Genomic DNA, 19,074 nt, shown 5'->3' with positions numbered 1-19,074 from the left:
ACATGGCTAAACCCTCAAAGTGAGTTATGCCAACTACAAGTAAAGGACTTAATAAGGAAGCAGGAAAATTTTGAGATGGACAGTTCCTGCTTTCAAAATCCTAATGATGTAGCAGAGGGAAAAAGAACAGTAAACACATCCTCTAAAACTAGATATGGTAAATGTTGCGTAAGGAGTTTAAAGAACTTCTGTGTTAAGCTTAAAGGAAGGGGTGTGTGTGCCTACTTATAGCACAGGATACATGGAAATGGTATCACTTGCGTTGGCCTAAAAGAGGAAGTAGGATTTAAAAATCTTTTTAAATAAAGTAACACATTGCATCTAGTTTTCAAGAGTCAGAGTACTACAAGGTTCACAATGAAGAGTAATGACCCTGTATTTTCCCTCCTAGACACCTGTTTTCCAGATACAACTCCTTCCATTTTCTTTTGCTATTTACCTCCATATTGCTTACAAACAACCTACTACTACTATTTCTGGATTATCCGGTTTCATATGTATTCATTGACTTGTTGCTATGGAAGATCAGGATTTGGGTCTCTTACCCCTTCTCCTTTCAGTTTCCTCCTCCTCTTCTACAGTTAATATTTCCCTTCTCAAGCCAACTCTGTCCTTTGGAGCTACGCTTACTAGTTAATGTTCTATTCATTTTCTCACGTGTCTATTCCCTCTATCGGGCTGTGCTGTCCTCATCATTACATACCCAGTGGGTATATCAGTGCTTAATCCTTCATGGGAACTCAAGTTTGCTAAGCGGAACTAAAATGAAAGTAATCTGCTGGTGTAAAACTTAGGAGGTGCCATCTGTAGACAGCCATCAGTACCATGGGAATAGTTAAGTGACACCACCAGGGTTAGTGTGATAAGAATAACTCAGAAATGCAGAAACTACTTGCCTCCAAAAACAGATTTATGGACAAGAACAGATACTGTCAAATTTAACATATCGGAATATCTCCCAGCATTCAAGTCCCAGAAGTCTTGCTCTGAGCCACCGTCTTGAGGTAAGCTGCTCAAGGCTTCATCCTCAACATAATGAAATGTAATATTTATAGCTTCCCCCAATCCACTAGCAAGGCTTAAGAAGGAAAAAAAGAAGCCCACTTAGTTATCTGAAAATAGATCTCAGCAACTCAGATATAAGCTTTTACCTACTTCAACCCAGGGACAAACCAAGGATCTGAGGCAGCAAACCCAGGGTCGTAGAGAATTCTGAGTGCCTTGAACACTGATGGACAAAGGGAGAAGGCAGGCAGCACCTTGGCCACCGCTTCCTTGCACAGCTGGGAAAGTTCAGCCTGGGGCCCCTATCCCTTGAGCCCAGCTCCTGCTCCTTGTGATCGTCAAAATTGTAGTAAATCCACATGTCACACGAGGGTATAAACAACGAGGGGGCATTGTTCAGATCTCAAACTTATTTATTACATCTTTATTAGTGTTCTATATTGAGACACAATAAGATATTTAACAAATAAATGCTTGCTGAAGGAAGTAAATTGTCAAGCAAAATACACTATGATATTTACTTAAGAGAATCACTATTACACTTTCCCTGAGTCTAACGACTTTTAGAAATTTTTTGTTAAGATTATTTTGGGGGGCAGTTTAAGGTTCCCAGCAAAACTGAGAGGAAGACACACAGAATTCTCCCTATATGCCTAATGACTTTTGAAAACTTTTTAAGATAATTTCACGTTCAAAGAAAAGTTGTAAAAATAGTATAGAGAATTCACATTCACATATATGCTTCACCCAAATTCCCCAAATATCAATATTCTCCATATTTGCTTTATGTTACCATTTTTTCTCCCTATATGCATATATATGTGTGTATATATGATTTTTCGACTTTTGAGAGGAAGTTACAGAGAGTGTTCCCTAAGTCCTTCCATGTGTATTTTCTAAATACAAAGACAGTCTCTAACGTAACCACGGTGGAAGGATCAAAATCAGGTAATTTCAAATTAACACTGATATAATACTATTATCTAATCTATAAACTATGGAAAAAGAAAAAAAGAAGGTATCATGCTTTAGGAAGAGGAATACAGCAGTAAAATAAACAACGACTGAAGATAGAACCAATATTAATAAAGGGAATATTTAATAAGCAAATATATTCCAGGTAAAAGGTAATGAAGTGTGAGCTAGGCTGTGGCATTTAGATTAAAAAACAACAACAACAACAACAACAAAGGGGTAGAAACAAACACTACAGAGGTTTCCTTCATAGGAACTGGTAGCTGAATTTGAGAGAGAGAATTAAACTAAAAGGTGAAAGAGTCAAAGGAACTCCAAAATGTTCATTCTGGGTGAGTGCAGAATGATGTTAACATAAACCCCAACTGGACAGCCAGGAGAGACAAGTTTGTGTGAAGAAAAATGAGTTCAGTTTTAGAAATACTAGGCTTGCAGAAGCAACAGGCGATCCCAGTGGAGGAAAGGAAGTAAAATGAGGATCTGGAACTTGGGAGAAGGCCGGGGAACTAGAGGTATGTCTCTTCGGGAGCTGTTTCTGTTTACTCTCCTACTATGAACTCACACCTCCACAGACAAAAGAGGCTAAAAACAGGCTCCTGGAGAAGTCTATATTTAAGCAATCTGTCATTGTGTGTGTGTGTGTGTGCGTGTGTGTGTGTGTGTCTGTGTGTATGAGATCCTGTATTAAATGAAAGGTCAGACAAAAAGACCTAGCTAGCCCTGCCACTTCTCAGATTCAATTCAACAACTGCAAGTAACTAAAAGATAGTGATAGTAGTCAGTGACAGTTATTCATTTCAAAATTAAGAGCTAAGAATTTTTTATTTGGGGGGACATATTTCCAACAACATTAAGTTAGAAAACAAAAAGTTTTTGAGTATCAATGGCAGTCATTGTGATTAACCTTGAAGAGACATGAAAGTGCAAAGGACATGGTGAAACCCACGGGGCCAGGAGGTGGGGAGAGAGTGCTTCATTTCCAAAGCTTGTCACAGTTCTCCATATCACATTATATCCAGATTCATATACCGAAAACAACTTAGCAAATTAGGTTGTGGTCTTCGTTCTCGACTATGTTAACATATGTTAACAAGTACAAAATTTCTTGCATGTTTAACTTTCTATAAATATTTGGAAGGAAATGATGTTACGTCGGGGTGCCTGTGTGGCTCAGTCAGTTGGGCAGCTGACTCTCGATTTCGGCTAAGGTCATGATCTCAGGGTCCTGAGATCGAGGCCTGCATCAGGCTCTGCACTCCCTTTGCTCCTCTTCCTGCTCACGCGCGCTTTCTCTCTCTCTATATATATATCTTTCTAAAACAAATAAAAAATGACATCTTAAAAGAAAAGAAATGAAGTCTGTCTTCTAAGTAAAAGATGAAGTTTATCTCACTTGAAATGATGGTTCACCTCTTTCAAATCTCAACTTCATTACAGAAACACAGAATTCAACCCACAAACTCAGTCAAACTTCAATTAAGAACAGTAATTCAATGCCTCCAGCATCCTGAATGGTGACAAACTAAAACGTTTTCTTTTCTTAAAGGAAAGGGGAGGAAAAAACTGCTGGTGCAAAAAAAAAAAAAAAAAAGAAAGAACTTGTGGGTGGTGAGCATTAATAAAAACAGCCAAGCATAAAAAATTAAAAAAAAAAAAAACAGCCAAGCATAACTAAAAACCTGAAGATTAAACTTAATGTGTAGCTTTCCATTTTCCAACTAGAAGCTCCAAATAGTGACCTCTGACTAAAATGTCCAGCCTTTTCCAGGGAAAAGCTACGATATGGAGGCAAAGCAGCAGAAAACAAGAGATGATAAGAAAAGGAGACAGAAAGAAGAGAATTACCAGAAACAGCAAAAATAGGGGTGAAGTGAGCAATAATTCTAAGCAGGGATAGAGAAAAGCCCTAGCATAAGAAAAACTAAAGATAGGACATTGTTTTCTTCTGCTAGGAAAAAAAGAAAGCCACTTTTAGCTCCAGAGGCAAGCTTAGTACCTCCCTCCCAGGTGGGTAATTTTGGGGCTGGGGTGGAGGGTGGTAAACCTCTAAGCATGCATCATTAGTGTCTAAATGTGTGTGTCACTCAAGGGTGAACTACTGTAGAGTTATTCACAGTTCCGAGGAAAAGGTGACCTAAAAATTGGTCGCCATTAAGTTAAATAACTGATTTTCACTATATTAATTTTATTCTCCTTTATTCCAACTTTTACACCAAAAAAGTATTATAGACATTTAAGCCCCTTAAAGTTCACTTTTAATTATGGATAAAGCACTAGAATATGAAAATCTAGACTAGAATTTCAATATGCTGGACACAAAGGGGTAAAATCTATGTAGTGCCTATTAAATGATATTTATTTTATTTTTATTTTTTAAAGATTTTTATTTATTTGAGACAGAGCAAGAGCGAGAGAGAGAGACCACTGAGGGAAAGGGAAAAGCAAGCTCTCCGGCTGAGCAGAGAGCCAGACGTGGGGCTCGATTCCCAGGACCCTGGGATGGTGATCTGAGGTAAAGGCAGACGCTTAATATACTGAGCTACCCAGGTGCCCCGAATGGTATTTTATTTTTTAGAGATTTTATTTATTCATGACAGACACAGAGAGAGAGAGAGGCAGAGACACAGAGGCAGAGACACAGGCGGAGAAGCAGGCTCCATGCAGGGAGCCCAACGTGGGACTTGATCTCGGGTCTCCAGGATCACATCCTGGGCTGAAGGCGGCGCTAAACTGCTGGGCCACCGGGGCTGCCCCCCAATGTTATTTTAAATGTGAATTTATTACATTCTTAAAACTACCTGATGAAAATGCTTTTGTTGCAATTATTGATTAGACCAAAATTCTAAGTTCTGCAGGCAATTTCTTTTTTCCATTAGTTTTTTAAATCGAAAAATTAATACATTCACGTTGTAAAAAACAAACTCAAATAGTATAGTGAGAAGTCCCTCCCCACCAGAGGCATTCACTGTTAACAGAGAATCACTGTGCTATATAGAACCAATGGTCCTAAACCACTTCATTTGCTGAATAGTCTTTGTTCCACTGATATGTAATACTTACTTAATCATACACAAGTCCCCAAGTCTGGATTTTCTAATCTTTCCATTGGTCTGGTCCTACCCTCATACTACACTGTTTTAATTACAGTAAGCCTTGACATTTGGTAGGATGTTTCTTTCATTTTCAAACTGTCTTTGCTATATTTGCAATTATCTTTACTCTCTCGAATTTTAGAACAATTTCATCAAGTTTTGAGAAAAACCCTCCTAGATTGCAATTATGTAATTGCCATTATGTTAAATTTATAGATTAATTCGGGAGAACTGACATCTGTAATTTTGAGTCTTCCCCTCTATAAGCACGGTCTCTCCAACTATTCAGTTCTTTTATGTTCAATGAAGCTTTATATTTTTTCTTCATAAAAGTCTTACACACTTTTTGTTACATCTTACTGTGTAAGATAGTCACAGTAAGACTAGTTTATAGTCTTCTTGCTTCTGAGAATAGTATTTTTCTTTAAAGATTGTATTTCCTATTTATCGCCAGGATAAGGGATACCATTGATTTTTCTGTAGTGATTTTATATCAAGCACTGGGTGTTACATGCACTAATGAATTATTGAACTCTATATCTGAAACTAATGATGTCAAGTAATATATTGAGTAACTCAATTTAAATAAAAAGATTGATGAACGCTATAAATAGATGGTCAATTCAGTTTCTTGGATTATCTATGTAGACTACTGGGATGGTTAACTTTATTTGTCAACTTGACTGGGCTATGGAATGCTCAGATAGCTGGGAAACATTATTTCTAGGTATGTCTAGAAGACACTAACATTTGAATCAGTAGACTAAGAAGACTGCCCCCACCAATGCAGGCGGGCACCATTCAATCCACTGAGGGTCTGAACAGAACAAAAAGTACGAGAAGGGTGAATCTACTCTCTCCGCTTGAGCTAAGATATCCATCTTCTCCTGACTTAGGGACATCAGTGTACCTGCTTCTTGGGCTTTTAGACTCAGATAAGGACTGGATAGATGTCATCCTCTCCTACTCTCCCATTTGCAAACTTTGGGACTCAGACTGAATTTACCACTGGCTTCCCTGGTTCTTCAGCTTGCAAACAACAGATTATGAGACTTCTCAGCCTCCATAATCATGAAAACCAATTCCTAAATTGAATCTTCTCTTATATATCACTCTATATATCCTCTCGGTTCTATTTCTCTGAAGAAACCTTGACTAAAACAACTATCAGTCTTCCCAGTGGATGATTTAGGGTTCATTTTTCAATAATGTTTAGAACATTTCCAAACCTTTACAGTTTGGACCACGGGGAAAAACGCTTTCTAATGGCTCACAAAATAAGACTATGGACCTCCTTATACGATCACAAGGAGGGTTTTCAGATGAAACTGATCCTTATTATGTGTTATGTGCCAGAAGAGGCCTCAGTTCTGAACTGAAAGTCCTGACATCATTGTTTGGGATTAAAGGGATGGAATGAGGAAGTATCATTTTTCCCTCAAGCATAGGATATATTTGTTTGAAATTTATTTATCTTATTTATTTTTTAAGTAGGCTCCTCACTCAGCATAGAGCCTGATGGGGGACTTGAAACTCAGGACCCTGAAATCAAGGCCTGAGCTGAGATCAAGAGGCAGATGCTTAACTGATTGGGCCACCCAGGCACCCAGTTTTGAGATTTTTAACTAAAAACAGCATTCAAAAACTATTTCTGACAGACAACCAGATATGATATGCCTCCTGATGGAAGTAAACATCACCATTTATGACGTATTTCTAGTCAAGCAAATTCAAACTTCAATCTGATGAAGTTTTAGTATCTGCCTCCCAATTAATAGAAAATAGAGTAGCCAGAGGAATACACAGGATAAAATAAGCAAAATCAAAATCATAGCAAATTCTACAGGGCATATAATCTGGTATCCTAAAAAAAAAAAAAAAGAGGGGGGAATCTGTAAATAAAAAGAAATATAAGAGATATATTAACCAATTGCAATCTAACTGAATCCAAACTTTTAAAAAAATAATTTATGAGAGAATTCAGAAAATTTGATAACTACCTAGATATTTGATGGTCTTAATGAACTGTTATTGATGCTTTAAAAATATGGTAATATGGAATTTCTTTACAAAAGAATTATTGTATTTCAGAGAATATGTAATGAAATATTTACAAATGAAATGATATGCTGAGACTTGCTTCAGAATAATCCAGTAGGATCTCGGAAATAGCACAGGGAAAACAACATTTCACATAAAAGTAAGATAGGTACATGGGCTGAATTTATAGGTTTGGTATTTTTCATAATAAAAATTTTGGAGGAAAAACTACTTCTGCAATTATAGCCTCTAAAACTCATAAAAACTTGTGACTTTTTAATTTTGTTGTTTTAGAAAGTAAGGGGAAAAAAACAGAAAGGAGAACCAAAATGATGTATTAATCACAAATATATGAGGTTTATGCATAAAATTACTAAAATATCAGATTGTTTTTAAGTTTTGGTAATTTTTCTCATAAATAAGTTTTTCCTTCATCTCTTGACAATAACTCTCCCTATTCAGATATCATTTTAATAACACTCTACAAGCTAATATCAGAAATAACAGGTTAAAAATATCTATTTTAAAGGAATCTAAAAAATGGGGTGGAGGGAACTATAGGTAAGTACTAATATATTCAGCTTGGTGTTATTAAAAGTCAAAACATGACAAGTCTATGGCTAATAAGAAAATGGTTCATTAAATGTATACACTAAGTAGGATTTTGGAAAGCCACTAAAAATGTAAAGACTCTGTAACAATATTTTAAAATACTTATAAAATTTGTAATCTTAATACCTAGTATAGGAAGTATGGGTATAATTTCATTAAAATGTTCATATGGGATAAAGTAGAATATAAATAACTTTTATGCATATTATAGCTACAGCTACATTAAAAATATACATAAGAACTAATGTTAAAAAGAAATGTACAGGAATTTTATGTCAGCAGGCTGGAAAAATGTTTACCCTCTATGAAATATTTTCCAAAGTTGCATTCTTTTATTTTTGAAAATAAACTTAATATTTTACAAAGTATATAATGGACTTAATATTTTACAAAGTATATAATGGAGGACATCTAACAACATTAAAGAAATATAATCCTTTAATCCCTGCCAAATCCAAAATATTATCATTTCAACATGTCATCAAGAAAAATTACACTCCTTTTTCCTACTAGTTGTTGAAATCCACTGTGTATTTTACATTTACAAAACATCTCAAATCAGACTAGCCACATTTTAGATGCTCAATAGCCACATGTGACTAGTGGCTGTCTAGTGGCTAGTGCATGTCTAGACAGCATAAGCTTTAGCCTTCATACATTCATAAATACTGTATTCCTACTATATGTCAGCACTGCTCTGGGAATTGTGAACAAGACAAAGTATCTGCTCTCATGGAGGTTATGTTCTAGATGGGGAAGACAGACAGCAATGAGTAAACCAGTAAGATTTCTAACAGTGATTGAATACCTAGATAAAGATGCTAGTAGCTTCCTCCCAATCTTACGTTTCATGGTAGTGTATTTTACTATCAGATTGCAGGATTATCACACTCATCTCATAAATATGAAACGCGAGGCCTAAATAATGATATAATATTTCAAATGTATCACATTTGCAAAAATTAAAGGTGATGACTTTGACAAACATATTGGAAGAGGTGATCTCATATATTGCTAATGAGATTGTAATCTGATGTGACTACTTTGAGAATTATTTGACTAGCACTCCCATGCTGGGCACATACATATCCTACTTTAACTCTAGCATATGCTTAGTGAAATAAGTATAAAAAATGTTCATTGTAACATTGTTTATTATAATACCAAAAATATGAGAGAACAGGTATCCAACAATAGGAGAAGGAATTGATAATGTGACAATCAGGTCATGGGAACAGAATAGTTAAATAGTGTGAATAGTTCAAAATGAATGAACGTAAAAATGAAAAATCTAGAAAATAATGCAGAGTGGAAAAATATATGTTGTAAAATGATAAATCACCTATGATTACATACATTTTAAAAGACATACAGGACAATATTATATATTATAAACATATCTATATAATAAAAATATTAGGACAGGAAGGCTACACACCAAGTTATGACACTAGTGGCTTCCATGGAAGAAAGGAAGGGATGGAATTAGGAGGGGAAATAAGGGCAACTTAACTAAAGAATCTTTTTCTGAATTAACTTTCTCTGAAATTGAAAATAAGTTCTTGCTCAAAGTCCCTAGTTAGATGCCTTCTCCAAAGTCACCAAAACTCCAGTCAAATAAGACATGAAAGTAGCACCTCTGTATTTTGTAATCAATCTATGCTATTACACTCAAGGTTTTATCTTTTTTTTTTTTAAGATTTAAAAAATAAAAATATAAGCTACTTCCACCCAAGAGGACCATTTTTCAAACTCACTGTCCTAATTTGGCGTGAAACAGACATTTATATTAAGGACACCAATTGCTTTTTTTTTTTTTTAAGATTTTATTTATTTATTCATGAGAGACGGAGAGACACAGGCAGAGGGAGAAGCAGGCTCCATGCAGGGAACCTGACGTGGGACTCGATCCTGGGTCTTTAGGATCAGGCCGTGGGCTGAAGGCGGTGCTAACCCGCTGAGCCACCCGGCTGCCCTACTTTTGCTTTTATCCTTATAAACATTCTATTCCTGTAGTTAAAATCTAATCATGTTTAATTTTCCTATTAAGCCCTTAACAGCAGCACGCTGTGCCCATTACTTCTTTAATAGGAAGAAGCTGTCTTCCAGTGTGACAATAATAAAAGGGAAAGTGGGAGGAAAAGTTGTACCCTCAAATATTTCTTATAATTAAGGCTTATTAGTTCCTTTTTTAAAACAAGCACTATTTTTGAAAAAAGATCAATAATGTGGTTGTATGCATCCTAATAAAAAATATTCTCCTAGTTAAACAATATATAATATTGGGAAATAAAGAGTAAGAAAGGACATCTTTTCTCTTAAAATAATAAGTGGCTTGGGGCACCTGAGTGTCTCAGTTAGTTAAGCATCTGCCTTCCGCTCAGGTCATGATCTCGGTGGCTTGGGGCACCTGAGTGTCTCAGTTAGTTAAGCATCTGCCTTCCGCTCAGGTCATGATCTCGGGGTCCTGGGATTGAGCCCCACATCGGGCTCCCTGCTCAGTGGGAAGCCTGCTTCTCCCTTTCCCTCTGCCTGCTGCTTCCCCTGCTTGTGTTTTCTGTGTCAAATAAATAAATAAAAATTTAAAACTTTCTTTCTAAAAAAGAAAAAATGGCTTAAGATTAATCTGTGGGGAATGCTAATTTACTAACACTGGATTTATCAATAATCCACACACTTCACATATCTTACTAATAGTACTTTATTTTTAAGTTGCTTTGTGGTTTTCAAAAAAAATTTTTTTTTATCATTGTATCATTTGATGCTCAAATAATGCATTCACTGAAGCTGGGGCAACCTCTAGCCAGGAAGGTCCTCAGATGGGCTGCCTGAGGAGTTACATATGCATTGAGTTTAATTAGCAAAATCGGCTGGGTACCGAATTACCACTTACTGCAAGTTTTCCAAAGAATAAGCTCCAAACATTTGCCTTAAAAGTTTGACTTTTGACAAATAACATTATCTATTTGTAAGGTATGATCTAGTAATATAACCATGTCACAAATGTTTGCTCTCTCATTTTGTGGTATTTTAGAAAAGTATTCTATAGCAATATAGTAACATATATATTTAGGGCTTATCTCTTTCAGAAATCCCAAAAATCAACATATAAACCCAAGAAGTAAGAATTGAATGGTCAATGCAGAGAACGGCTATTGGGGGGAAAAATTGCTTACTCCAGAACATTTGAAATAAGCTATTGCATTCCTAAGCATCAATACAGAAACTTAAAATCTAGAAGAATACTCTGCTGCACATTCTGGTAATCCACAGTCTTATTTAAATAAAGACCAAATTTTTTAAAGCATTTTAGTTTTTCTAACACATTATAACTGGGATCACTCTATCTATAGGGGAAAGTGCCTTTAAAAAAAAAAAGTTTTATTGATTTAAGTCATCTCTACACCCAGTGTGGGGCTTGAACTCATGACCTCGAGATCAAGAGTCACATGCCCCCAGAAATGCCATTTTTGCTCAGAAATCTCCATACATCTGTCACAGTATTCTGATGAGGTACGGAACAGGTAGTAGGATTTAGCTGGCAGCCTTGACAATGATTTCCAAGAAAAGAAATGTATTATAAAAATAAAAATGGCCCAACTGCATATTAATGTTAAATAATGTTAAATGATGACAACTGTATTGTTTAAGTACATTCTAATGGTCAAGAATGTTACAGTGTTCTAAGAGCACTCTTAGCCACCCAGAGGCACAGATGCATCACACAGGAAAGGACAGTTACTGCCCTCCATGAAATTTACCTAAAATATGATCAAAGTACTTCATACATAGAGACTTAAATTTTTCCTTAACCTATTTATATTTTCAACTTGGAATTTCCCTTAGAATTGCATCATTTAATTATTATCATCTCCAAATTTGCTTTGATTTGATCTCAAATGGTCTTTTAAGTGGTACTAGTGTTCTAGGATTTATATATATATATATTAGGTATTTTCATAAGCTTCTACTAGCTGTTTTATGTCTTTTAAAATAGAGAATTTAAAATACATGCAGTATTCTAAGTGGGATCTGATAAATACTGAGCAGAAGGCATAATTAATTTTTGACTTTCACATGTATACTTCTCTAGATTATACTGAAGAAAAAAAAAAAGAGCAACAGTACCAACTTGCCCAGCTACACCATAATCACCAAGTAATCATTTCAAACTAAATTCTCTAAGAATGAGGGGGTGCTTTAAAAAAAATGCCAGTGGGGCTCAAAAGAAAAATACTTTCTACATAGTATGAAACAAAATTGGCTTGTACTATATGGCTAAATAGAAAGGTCCTGGATAAATTATGCTTAATTGCAGGAAAAAACATACATTCATTAATTATTTTTAAAAATCTGCCTATGGATGAAGATAAGCAAGGCAACATTAAGCAAAAGCACTTTTTCCCTTCTCTCTGAGCACCTATTCCCTGCTCTAACCAGTCAAAGCTGTTTAGTTTTTCTTGTCAGCATCCCCACATTGAAAGAGAAAGAGATTTAACCTCAGTTATTTATATTATTCACATTTGTGTATATATGATTTTCAATGTTGCATTTTAAATCTCTTATTCTAATTGAAAACATATCATCCTTGTTTAAAATTTTAAAAATATAACCAAACAACTGGAGAGTTTGAACAAAAACCAATCTCTCTGAGAACAGGAAAAGAAATGGGTAAGGAATACCATGTTTGTTTAAATTTATTTTAATTTCAATGGTGTTATTCCTACCAGGAAAAATCCAAGATAAGCAATAAATTTTATTTTGGAATTGAGAAAACTAGAGGTGGAGGGAAGGCCCTCAAAACCCTAACCAAACCAAAATACAATCCTTTTTTCCCCTATTTCCCAGCGTATCCAGATGGACTAAAACAATATGGGAGGCAACCTAGTCAACCTGTGGGTGATAAGAGATTCATCCCTGGGAGCTGTCACGGACACGGCCCACATCCCTTTCTCACGAGCTTCTTGTAAACCCTCAAAGGGATCCTAATGCCAAAACATCTCTTTCTCTCTGGCCCCTTTAATTTCCCCTCCTTTTTCGATCTGAACAAAAGTCCTTCCCTTTTCCTAACATTGGTTAGACAATAAACTCTTTTTATTAAATTTCTGTAAACAGTTTATCTACCTGTTCTAAGATTCCTAGGATGTGTATGTTTGTGTGTGTGAATATGCATGTATAAACAAATAACTGGGCAAAATGTTTACTATAATATTTTAGGATATGATTCTATATCATGATTTAATCTCTGCTAATCTAATATTTTAGAATTTTCCTTATTATTTATATGTCTGATAATAAAGTTTTCATAATCAAATAGATCTCTGAGAAGCTTCAATTTTAGCAATAGAAGTATTTTTCCGTATCAAGCTAACCATTCTGCATTTTATCTACTATTTGGTTTTTATCTCTAAATTAGGAATCCTTAATATTTTTAAAATCCTTAATCTAGGGATCCCTGGGTGGCACAGCGGTTTGGCGCCTGCCTTTGGCCTAGGGCGCAATCCTGGAGACCCGGGATCGAATCCCCAATTGGGCTCCCGGTGCATGGAGCCTGCTTCTCCCTCTGCCTGTGTCTCTGCCTCTCTCTCTCTCTCTGTGACTATCATAAGTAAATAAAAATTAAAAAAAAAATCCTTAATCTATTTTGAGACTAGATTGAAAGCTGTGAAACTACTCTGCAGAAAACTGCAGACATACAAAACACTTTGCACAGACACTAAGTTAAAAAATTCTCAGAAGTTAGATAATAGCTATACTTGTGGTGAGCATAATGTATGGAGAAACTGAATCACTATGTTGTACACCTGAAGATAACGTAACACTGTGTCCACTATGCTCCAATAAAAAAAATTGTTTTAAATTAAAGTAATATCTGATTTTGAAGGCAAAAAAAATTCTCAGGTCCATCCAAGTTAAGAACCTCTGCTTCAAGTGAATTCAAGTACATTAAACTTTTATTAAAATAATTTTGTGAAAAATGGATATTTCTTCAGTTCCTTAGATCTCTTATGATTCCATTCATTTTTTTAATCTATAAACTAAAATTTTCTTTTTATTGGTTAAAAAAGAAAGCAGGGTCAACTATAATAGGGTGCTTATATAATTAATGTTTTCTTCCTTGCCTCAGTTCAGGGTACGATGTGTTAGGAAGATCTACATATATCCAATGCACATACAATCTACATGTGTCCAAAACATATACATAAGAGTCATGTAATTTGGGTTTGGGCACCAGAATTGAGTTTCATTTATAGACTACAATTTAATAATTTACTGAAGGCTAGATAAGTTTCATATATATGAAAATAAAACTTCCTGGAGAAATTCAAGGTCTAACACACTGCATTATATACAGTGCTCAGGACGACATACGTGGAATGGAGTCAGGAAGGTCACCAAGAATTGCTTTCTGATCTTACACATGAACTTCACAATTTGGCAATTTAAGTCACACAGCAAAATCAACTGTAATTTTATGGTCATCTCTTACATACCAAAAACCCAAATTGTAACATTTAAGTTTTAAAATTTTAGTTTCAAATTATTCCAGCTTTGTACTTCTATTTGTAAAACTATGATGGTTTATACATATGAAAACATGTACCTATTTACTTTTAATGAGTATGTAATTTGAGTAGTTTTCCTCTTGTAATGAATGAGGGCTTTTGTGGCAATTGTGATCTTCTGGGGTACCAACTACTCACTTTGTAACTTGGTTGCCATGGGTGAGATCTTTGACCAGAAAATAGAGTAAAGATAAATGGCTTATAAAGTGGTCAAATCTATGCAGGCCTCATCAGCATCATGCTTTAATACAAATAGCTTTCAAAAAAGCAATCTACATTAAAAAAATCTCAAGAAGCTGGTGCAGAATATTCAATAAATGTTTTTGCTGTTTATGCAAATGACATGTTAAAATGTTAAATATTAAAACATTAAAAATTGTAAAGTACAAGTTTTAGCTAAATTTCCAATTTAATCATTTAAAAAAGTCTTATGTGATGTAGTGATTTAAAAACAAATCCCCATTTCTTTTTTTTTTAAATATATATTTTTTAAATTTTTATTTATTTATGATAGTCACAGAGAGAGAGAGAGAGAGAGAGAGAGAGAGAGAGAGGCAGAGACACAGGCAGAGGGAGAAGCAGGCTCCATGCACCGGGAGCCCGACGTGGGACTCAATCCCGGGTCTCCAGGATCGCACCCCGGGCCAAAGGCAGGCGCCAAACCGCTGCGCCACCCAGGGATCCCCAAATCCCCATTTCTATTAACATAAATCTACTTAGCCCAAATGAGTATACATTTATGCTTGATGTTTGCCTCTAATTACTTTTGCTCAGAGTTTCAGGCAATCAAGTAATCATAGTGCCACCAGAATGCATTTTTAGAGACTTTTATCACCCAGTGAAAATAAATACTTCAAATGATATTTTCATATTAAAAAGTCAGCATTAAGAATGATATTGAGCCAACTATTTTCACTAATAATGAAAAATGTAATACTAAAACACTGTCTTGAGATAGTACTTTTATGTTGGATATATGCTGAGTACTAACACAAAATTCTTACCTGTAATGTACATGTGTGACTGTTGGTTTCCTGTACCCAAGGATCCAGGTTTGAATATCTATGGGTTCAGCTTTGGGATAAGCTATAGTTGTATCTATTATCCACTGGAGGCCTTTTGATTTGCTCTCTGAGGACAAAGCAAAGAACAACTTAAAATTGGATCAATTTTTATATTATTTAAAATAATATAGTATAAAGCATGTTGATGTATCTTTTGCTTTATGAAAATATGATGAACTTTGGTGTTACTGTTTCACATGATATACACTTAAGATGATACCAAGCATTTCCTATATGAAATGGCTGAATCTCAAACAAATGAACAAATAACAGAGCACTATTAATTACTGGACATGCACATTCAAGCATTCAATAAGGATGCACTATCAAGGTCTAATTTATATTTTATCACTCATAAAAACTGACTTATGAAAAGTCAGAAGCTAAGGTATCAAACCACAAAAGTAAAAAAACAGACCTCAAAATAAAACAAATCCATTCTTCATCAAATACAATCTAAATACCAAGATTTGTGATACTTGGAAGACATTAATAAATACTTGGAATAGGCCCCAAATTAAGCATTTTATTGACACATGATTGTCAGCTGCTGTTCTTATTTAACACAAATTTTAAAAACTCCCATTTTAGCAAGAGTTCTATGCAAATAAAGCAGTAAAACTGTCCACTCTTTGGTAGGTACAACAGGTAACATTGTAGTGAGAGGGGGTGGGAATGTTCTGTCTGCTTTGGTTGTTTGGCACACTGCTTTTATTCCCAGCATGGAGTACAAAGCTGAGCAAGAAGTGAGAGGGGAATCCTCCCAGAGAATGCAGATAGCCGGACTTGGGTGATAGTCTGTCCTTTATTTGGTATTTAAGAGAGCTCTAAAAAAATAAAACTTACTCTCAAACATAAGTCAAATGTGTACTAAGAATCAATGATATTTTATTTTTGTATATCAAATCACTAAAAGGTGACTTTAAGCTTTGAAAAAATTTAAACAATATTCTGAAGGGGACAAAATACCATAAAAATAGGTTAAGAAAATAGTAATGTTTAAATAACTTATTGTTAAAGGAACAGAGTTTAAGTAAAGAAACACATTTTAACAAGCTATCAGTGATGTACATGCTAAAATGTTTAGTAGTAAAGTATACTGATGCCTGCAACTTACTTTGAGTGCATTAAAAAATAAACAAGATGGTCTAATTTTATGGATAGAAGGATGGAAAAAGACATAATAAAGCAAATAATACAGTAAAATGTTAATTACAGAATCTAGTTGGCCAGCTAATGGATATTAACTGTAAAATTCTTTCAACTTTTTATGTATGCTTTTCATTTTTATAATAAAATGGTTGGAAAAAATTACCAGAATTCTGTTTAATATCTATTAAATCATACAATAAACAAAAAAATACCCTTTTAAGGTTAATTAGACACAATTTTGACATGTATATGGAATACATACATATATATATATATTTTATATATATATATATATTTTTTTTAAGTAGGCTCTATACCCAGTATGGAGCCCAGTGTGGGGCCCAAACTCATGACCATAAGATTAAGACCTGAGCCGAGATCAAGAGTCAGATGCCCAACCAACTGAGCCACCTAGATGCCCCAGTATTTGGATCATATATTATTATTATTATTTTTTGGATCATATATTAAAACAGACATGAAGACATGTTCTCTATTTATATGGAGCAAAACACTAAAAAGTAAATATTAACATTAGAGAAAATAAAACACAAAATATCAAAACACAGAAGAAAATGGTAAAATAAAAGTAAAACTAGTTTTGGAGTATATAACTTTCTAGAATTTCTTATAATTTTTCCTATTCCTATTTTAGCTAGAATAAAATTTTAACCAAGGTAAGATAAATAATAAGCTATTTGGTTTTCATTACAAAAAGAAATTGTTTCTCTCCAAGAGAAAAAACATTTTCTTCATGATTGTGGGATCAGTATGACAATAGCCCCTACCCTTGTGATCTAGAACACCACAGGGTATTATTTTTTTTTAAATTTTTTTATTATTATTATTTTTTTTATTTATGACAGTCACAGAGAGAGAAGGAGAGAGAGGCAGAGACACAGGCAGATGGAGAAGCAGGCTCCATGCACCGGGAGCCCGACGTGGGATTCGATCCCGGGTCTCCAGGATCGCGCCCTGGGCCAAAGGCAGGCGCCAAACCGCTGCGCCACCCAGGGATCCCCACAGGGTATTATTGACTGGGCAAAACTATTTAAAAAACAGCAGTCTTTATTAGTGCAACTAATCCTATTTGGAAGACCTTTGCCTTCAAGCTTTGGCTTGGCTGACATTGCCACCCTGTCTGTCTGAAGCTATTCTGAACTTTCCTTTTCTATTAAAAGACTCTTTCAATTTGTCTTTTTAATAGACGATGAAAGATTAAGAGAGCTGACTGCCAAGCAACTGCTTAAAAAAAAAAAAAAAAACAAATGAAAACTCAGTGCAGTCTTATAGGCATTATCTCTATGTCTGGTCCTAACCATCATTAAAAACATAAATTTCTGAGGGCAAATCATTTCCATTTTTATTTTTTCTAAAGAGCATTTTCTTATTTTTTTTAAAGATTTATTTATTTGAGAGAAAGAGAGAGAGAGGGAGAGGGAGAAGGAGCACAAGCACAGGGAGGGGCAGAGGGAAAAGCAGACTCCCCAGGGAGCAGGGAGCCCACTGGGAGGCTAGATCCCAGGCCCTAGGGACCATGACTCCAGCCAAAGGCAGATGTTTCACCAACTGAGCTACCCAGGCACCCCTAAATTTTTCTTAAATTGCAAAATATTACTAGGAAACAGGCCTAGTGTATTTCTTTTAGTTTTTTAATTTATCATGTATCACTAGGTTTCATAGTGTCTTGGATAAACTTGTTTATTAAAACAGTCTTGGGCATCCTGGGTGGCTCAGCAATTTAGTGCTGCCTTCGGCCTGGGGCGTGATCCTGGAGACCTGGGATCGAGTTCCGCGTCGGGCTCCCTGCATGGAGCCTGCTTCTCCCTCTGCCTGTGTCTCTGCCTCTCTCTCTCTCTCTCTGGGTCTCTCATGAATAAATAAATAAAATCTTTAAAAATTTAAATAAAATAAAATAAAAAAATAAAACAGTCTTCACACTGTTGGCACAAATTCTTCTGCAAACCTTCACAGTTCATCAGGCTATCTTCAAAACAGTTGTATCTTTGGGTATGGTTTGCTGGCCATAAAAGTTATACATACTCATTATTAAAAAAAAAATCAGTAAACTATTCAGAAATGAAGGGATCACCCATAATGTTACAAGTCCGAGAGGCAATCACTGCTAACATTTGGAATCTTTCCTTTCACTCATTTTTCATTGCTTATTGTTGACATATTTGAGATCACAATGGTTTCACAAGAGTTGTATGTTCCTCCCACTTCATTAACATGATAGAGGACAGGCTCCTTCCAAAGCCAGAAAAACTCTGTATAAAAATCATCTGTAATGGCTGTGTTATACTGCATTGGATGGATATTTGATAATTACTTGTCTGTTCTCTCTTCTATTTCCAATTTTTTGCTATTAAAATTAATGCTGTGATAAGAAAGAAAGAAAGAAAGAAAGAAAGAAAGAAAGAAAGAAAGAAAGAAAGAAAGAAAGAAAAAAAGAAAGAAAGCTGTAATAACCTTCTTTGCCAGTATGCTAGATTATTTCCTTTTGGTAAGTATTATTTGTAGTGGAATAATGGAGTCATTTATCAACACTAAGGATCTTAATAAACA

At 35.0% G+C, this 19,074-nt stretch overlaps 1 protein-coding gene across 5 annotated transcripts in view; it reads right to left on the bottom strand.

Moving 5' to 3' along the window:
- Nucleotides 1-19,074, bottom strand: part of LPGAT1 (lysophosphatidylglycerol acyltransferase 1) — a 109,791-nt gene that overhangs the window by 12,852 nt on the left and 77,865 nt on the right. For all 5 annotated transcript variants that reach the window (XM_055319398.1, XM_055319397.1, XM_055319395.1 and 2 more), the window contains one exon: nt 15,295-15,421. In XM_055319398.1, coding sequence (XP_055175373.1) covers nt 15,295-15,421 — 127 coding nt within the window. The remainder of the gene's footprint in view (nt 1-15,294; nt 15,422-19,074) is intronic.

This window comes from Nyctereutes procyonoides, unplaced genomic scaffold, assembly GCF_905146905.1.
Source record: "Nyctereutes procyonoides isolate TBG_1078 unplaced genomic scaffold, NYPRO_anot_genome, whole genome shotgun sequence".
Lineage (NCBI taxonomy): Eukaryota > Metazoa > Chordata > Mammalia > Carnivora > Canidae > Nyctereutes > Nyctereutes procyonoides.
This window is presented reverse-complemented; position numbering and strand designations above follow the sequence as displayed.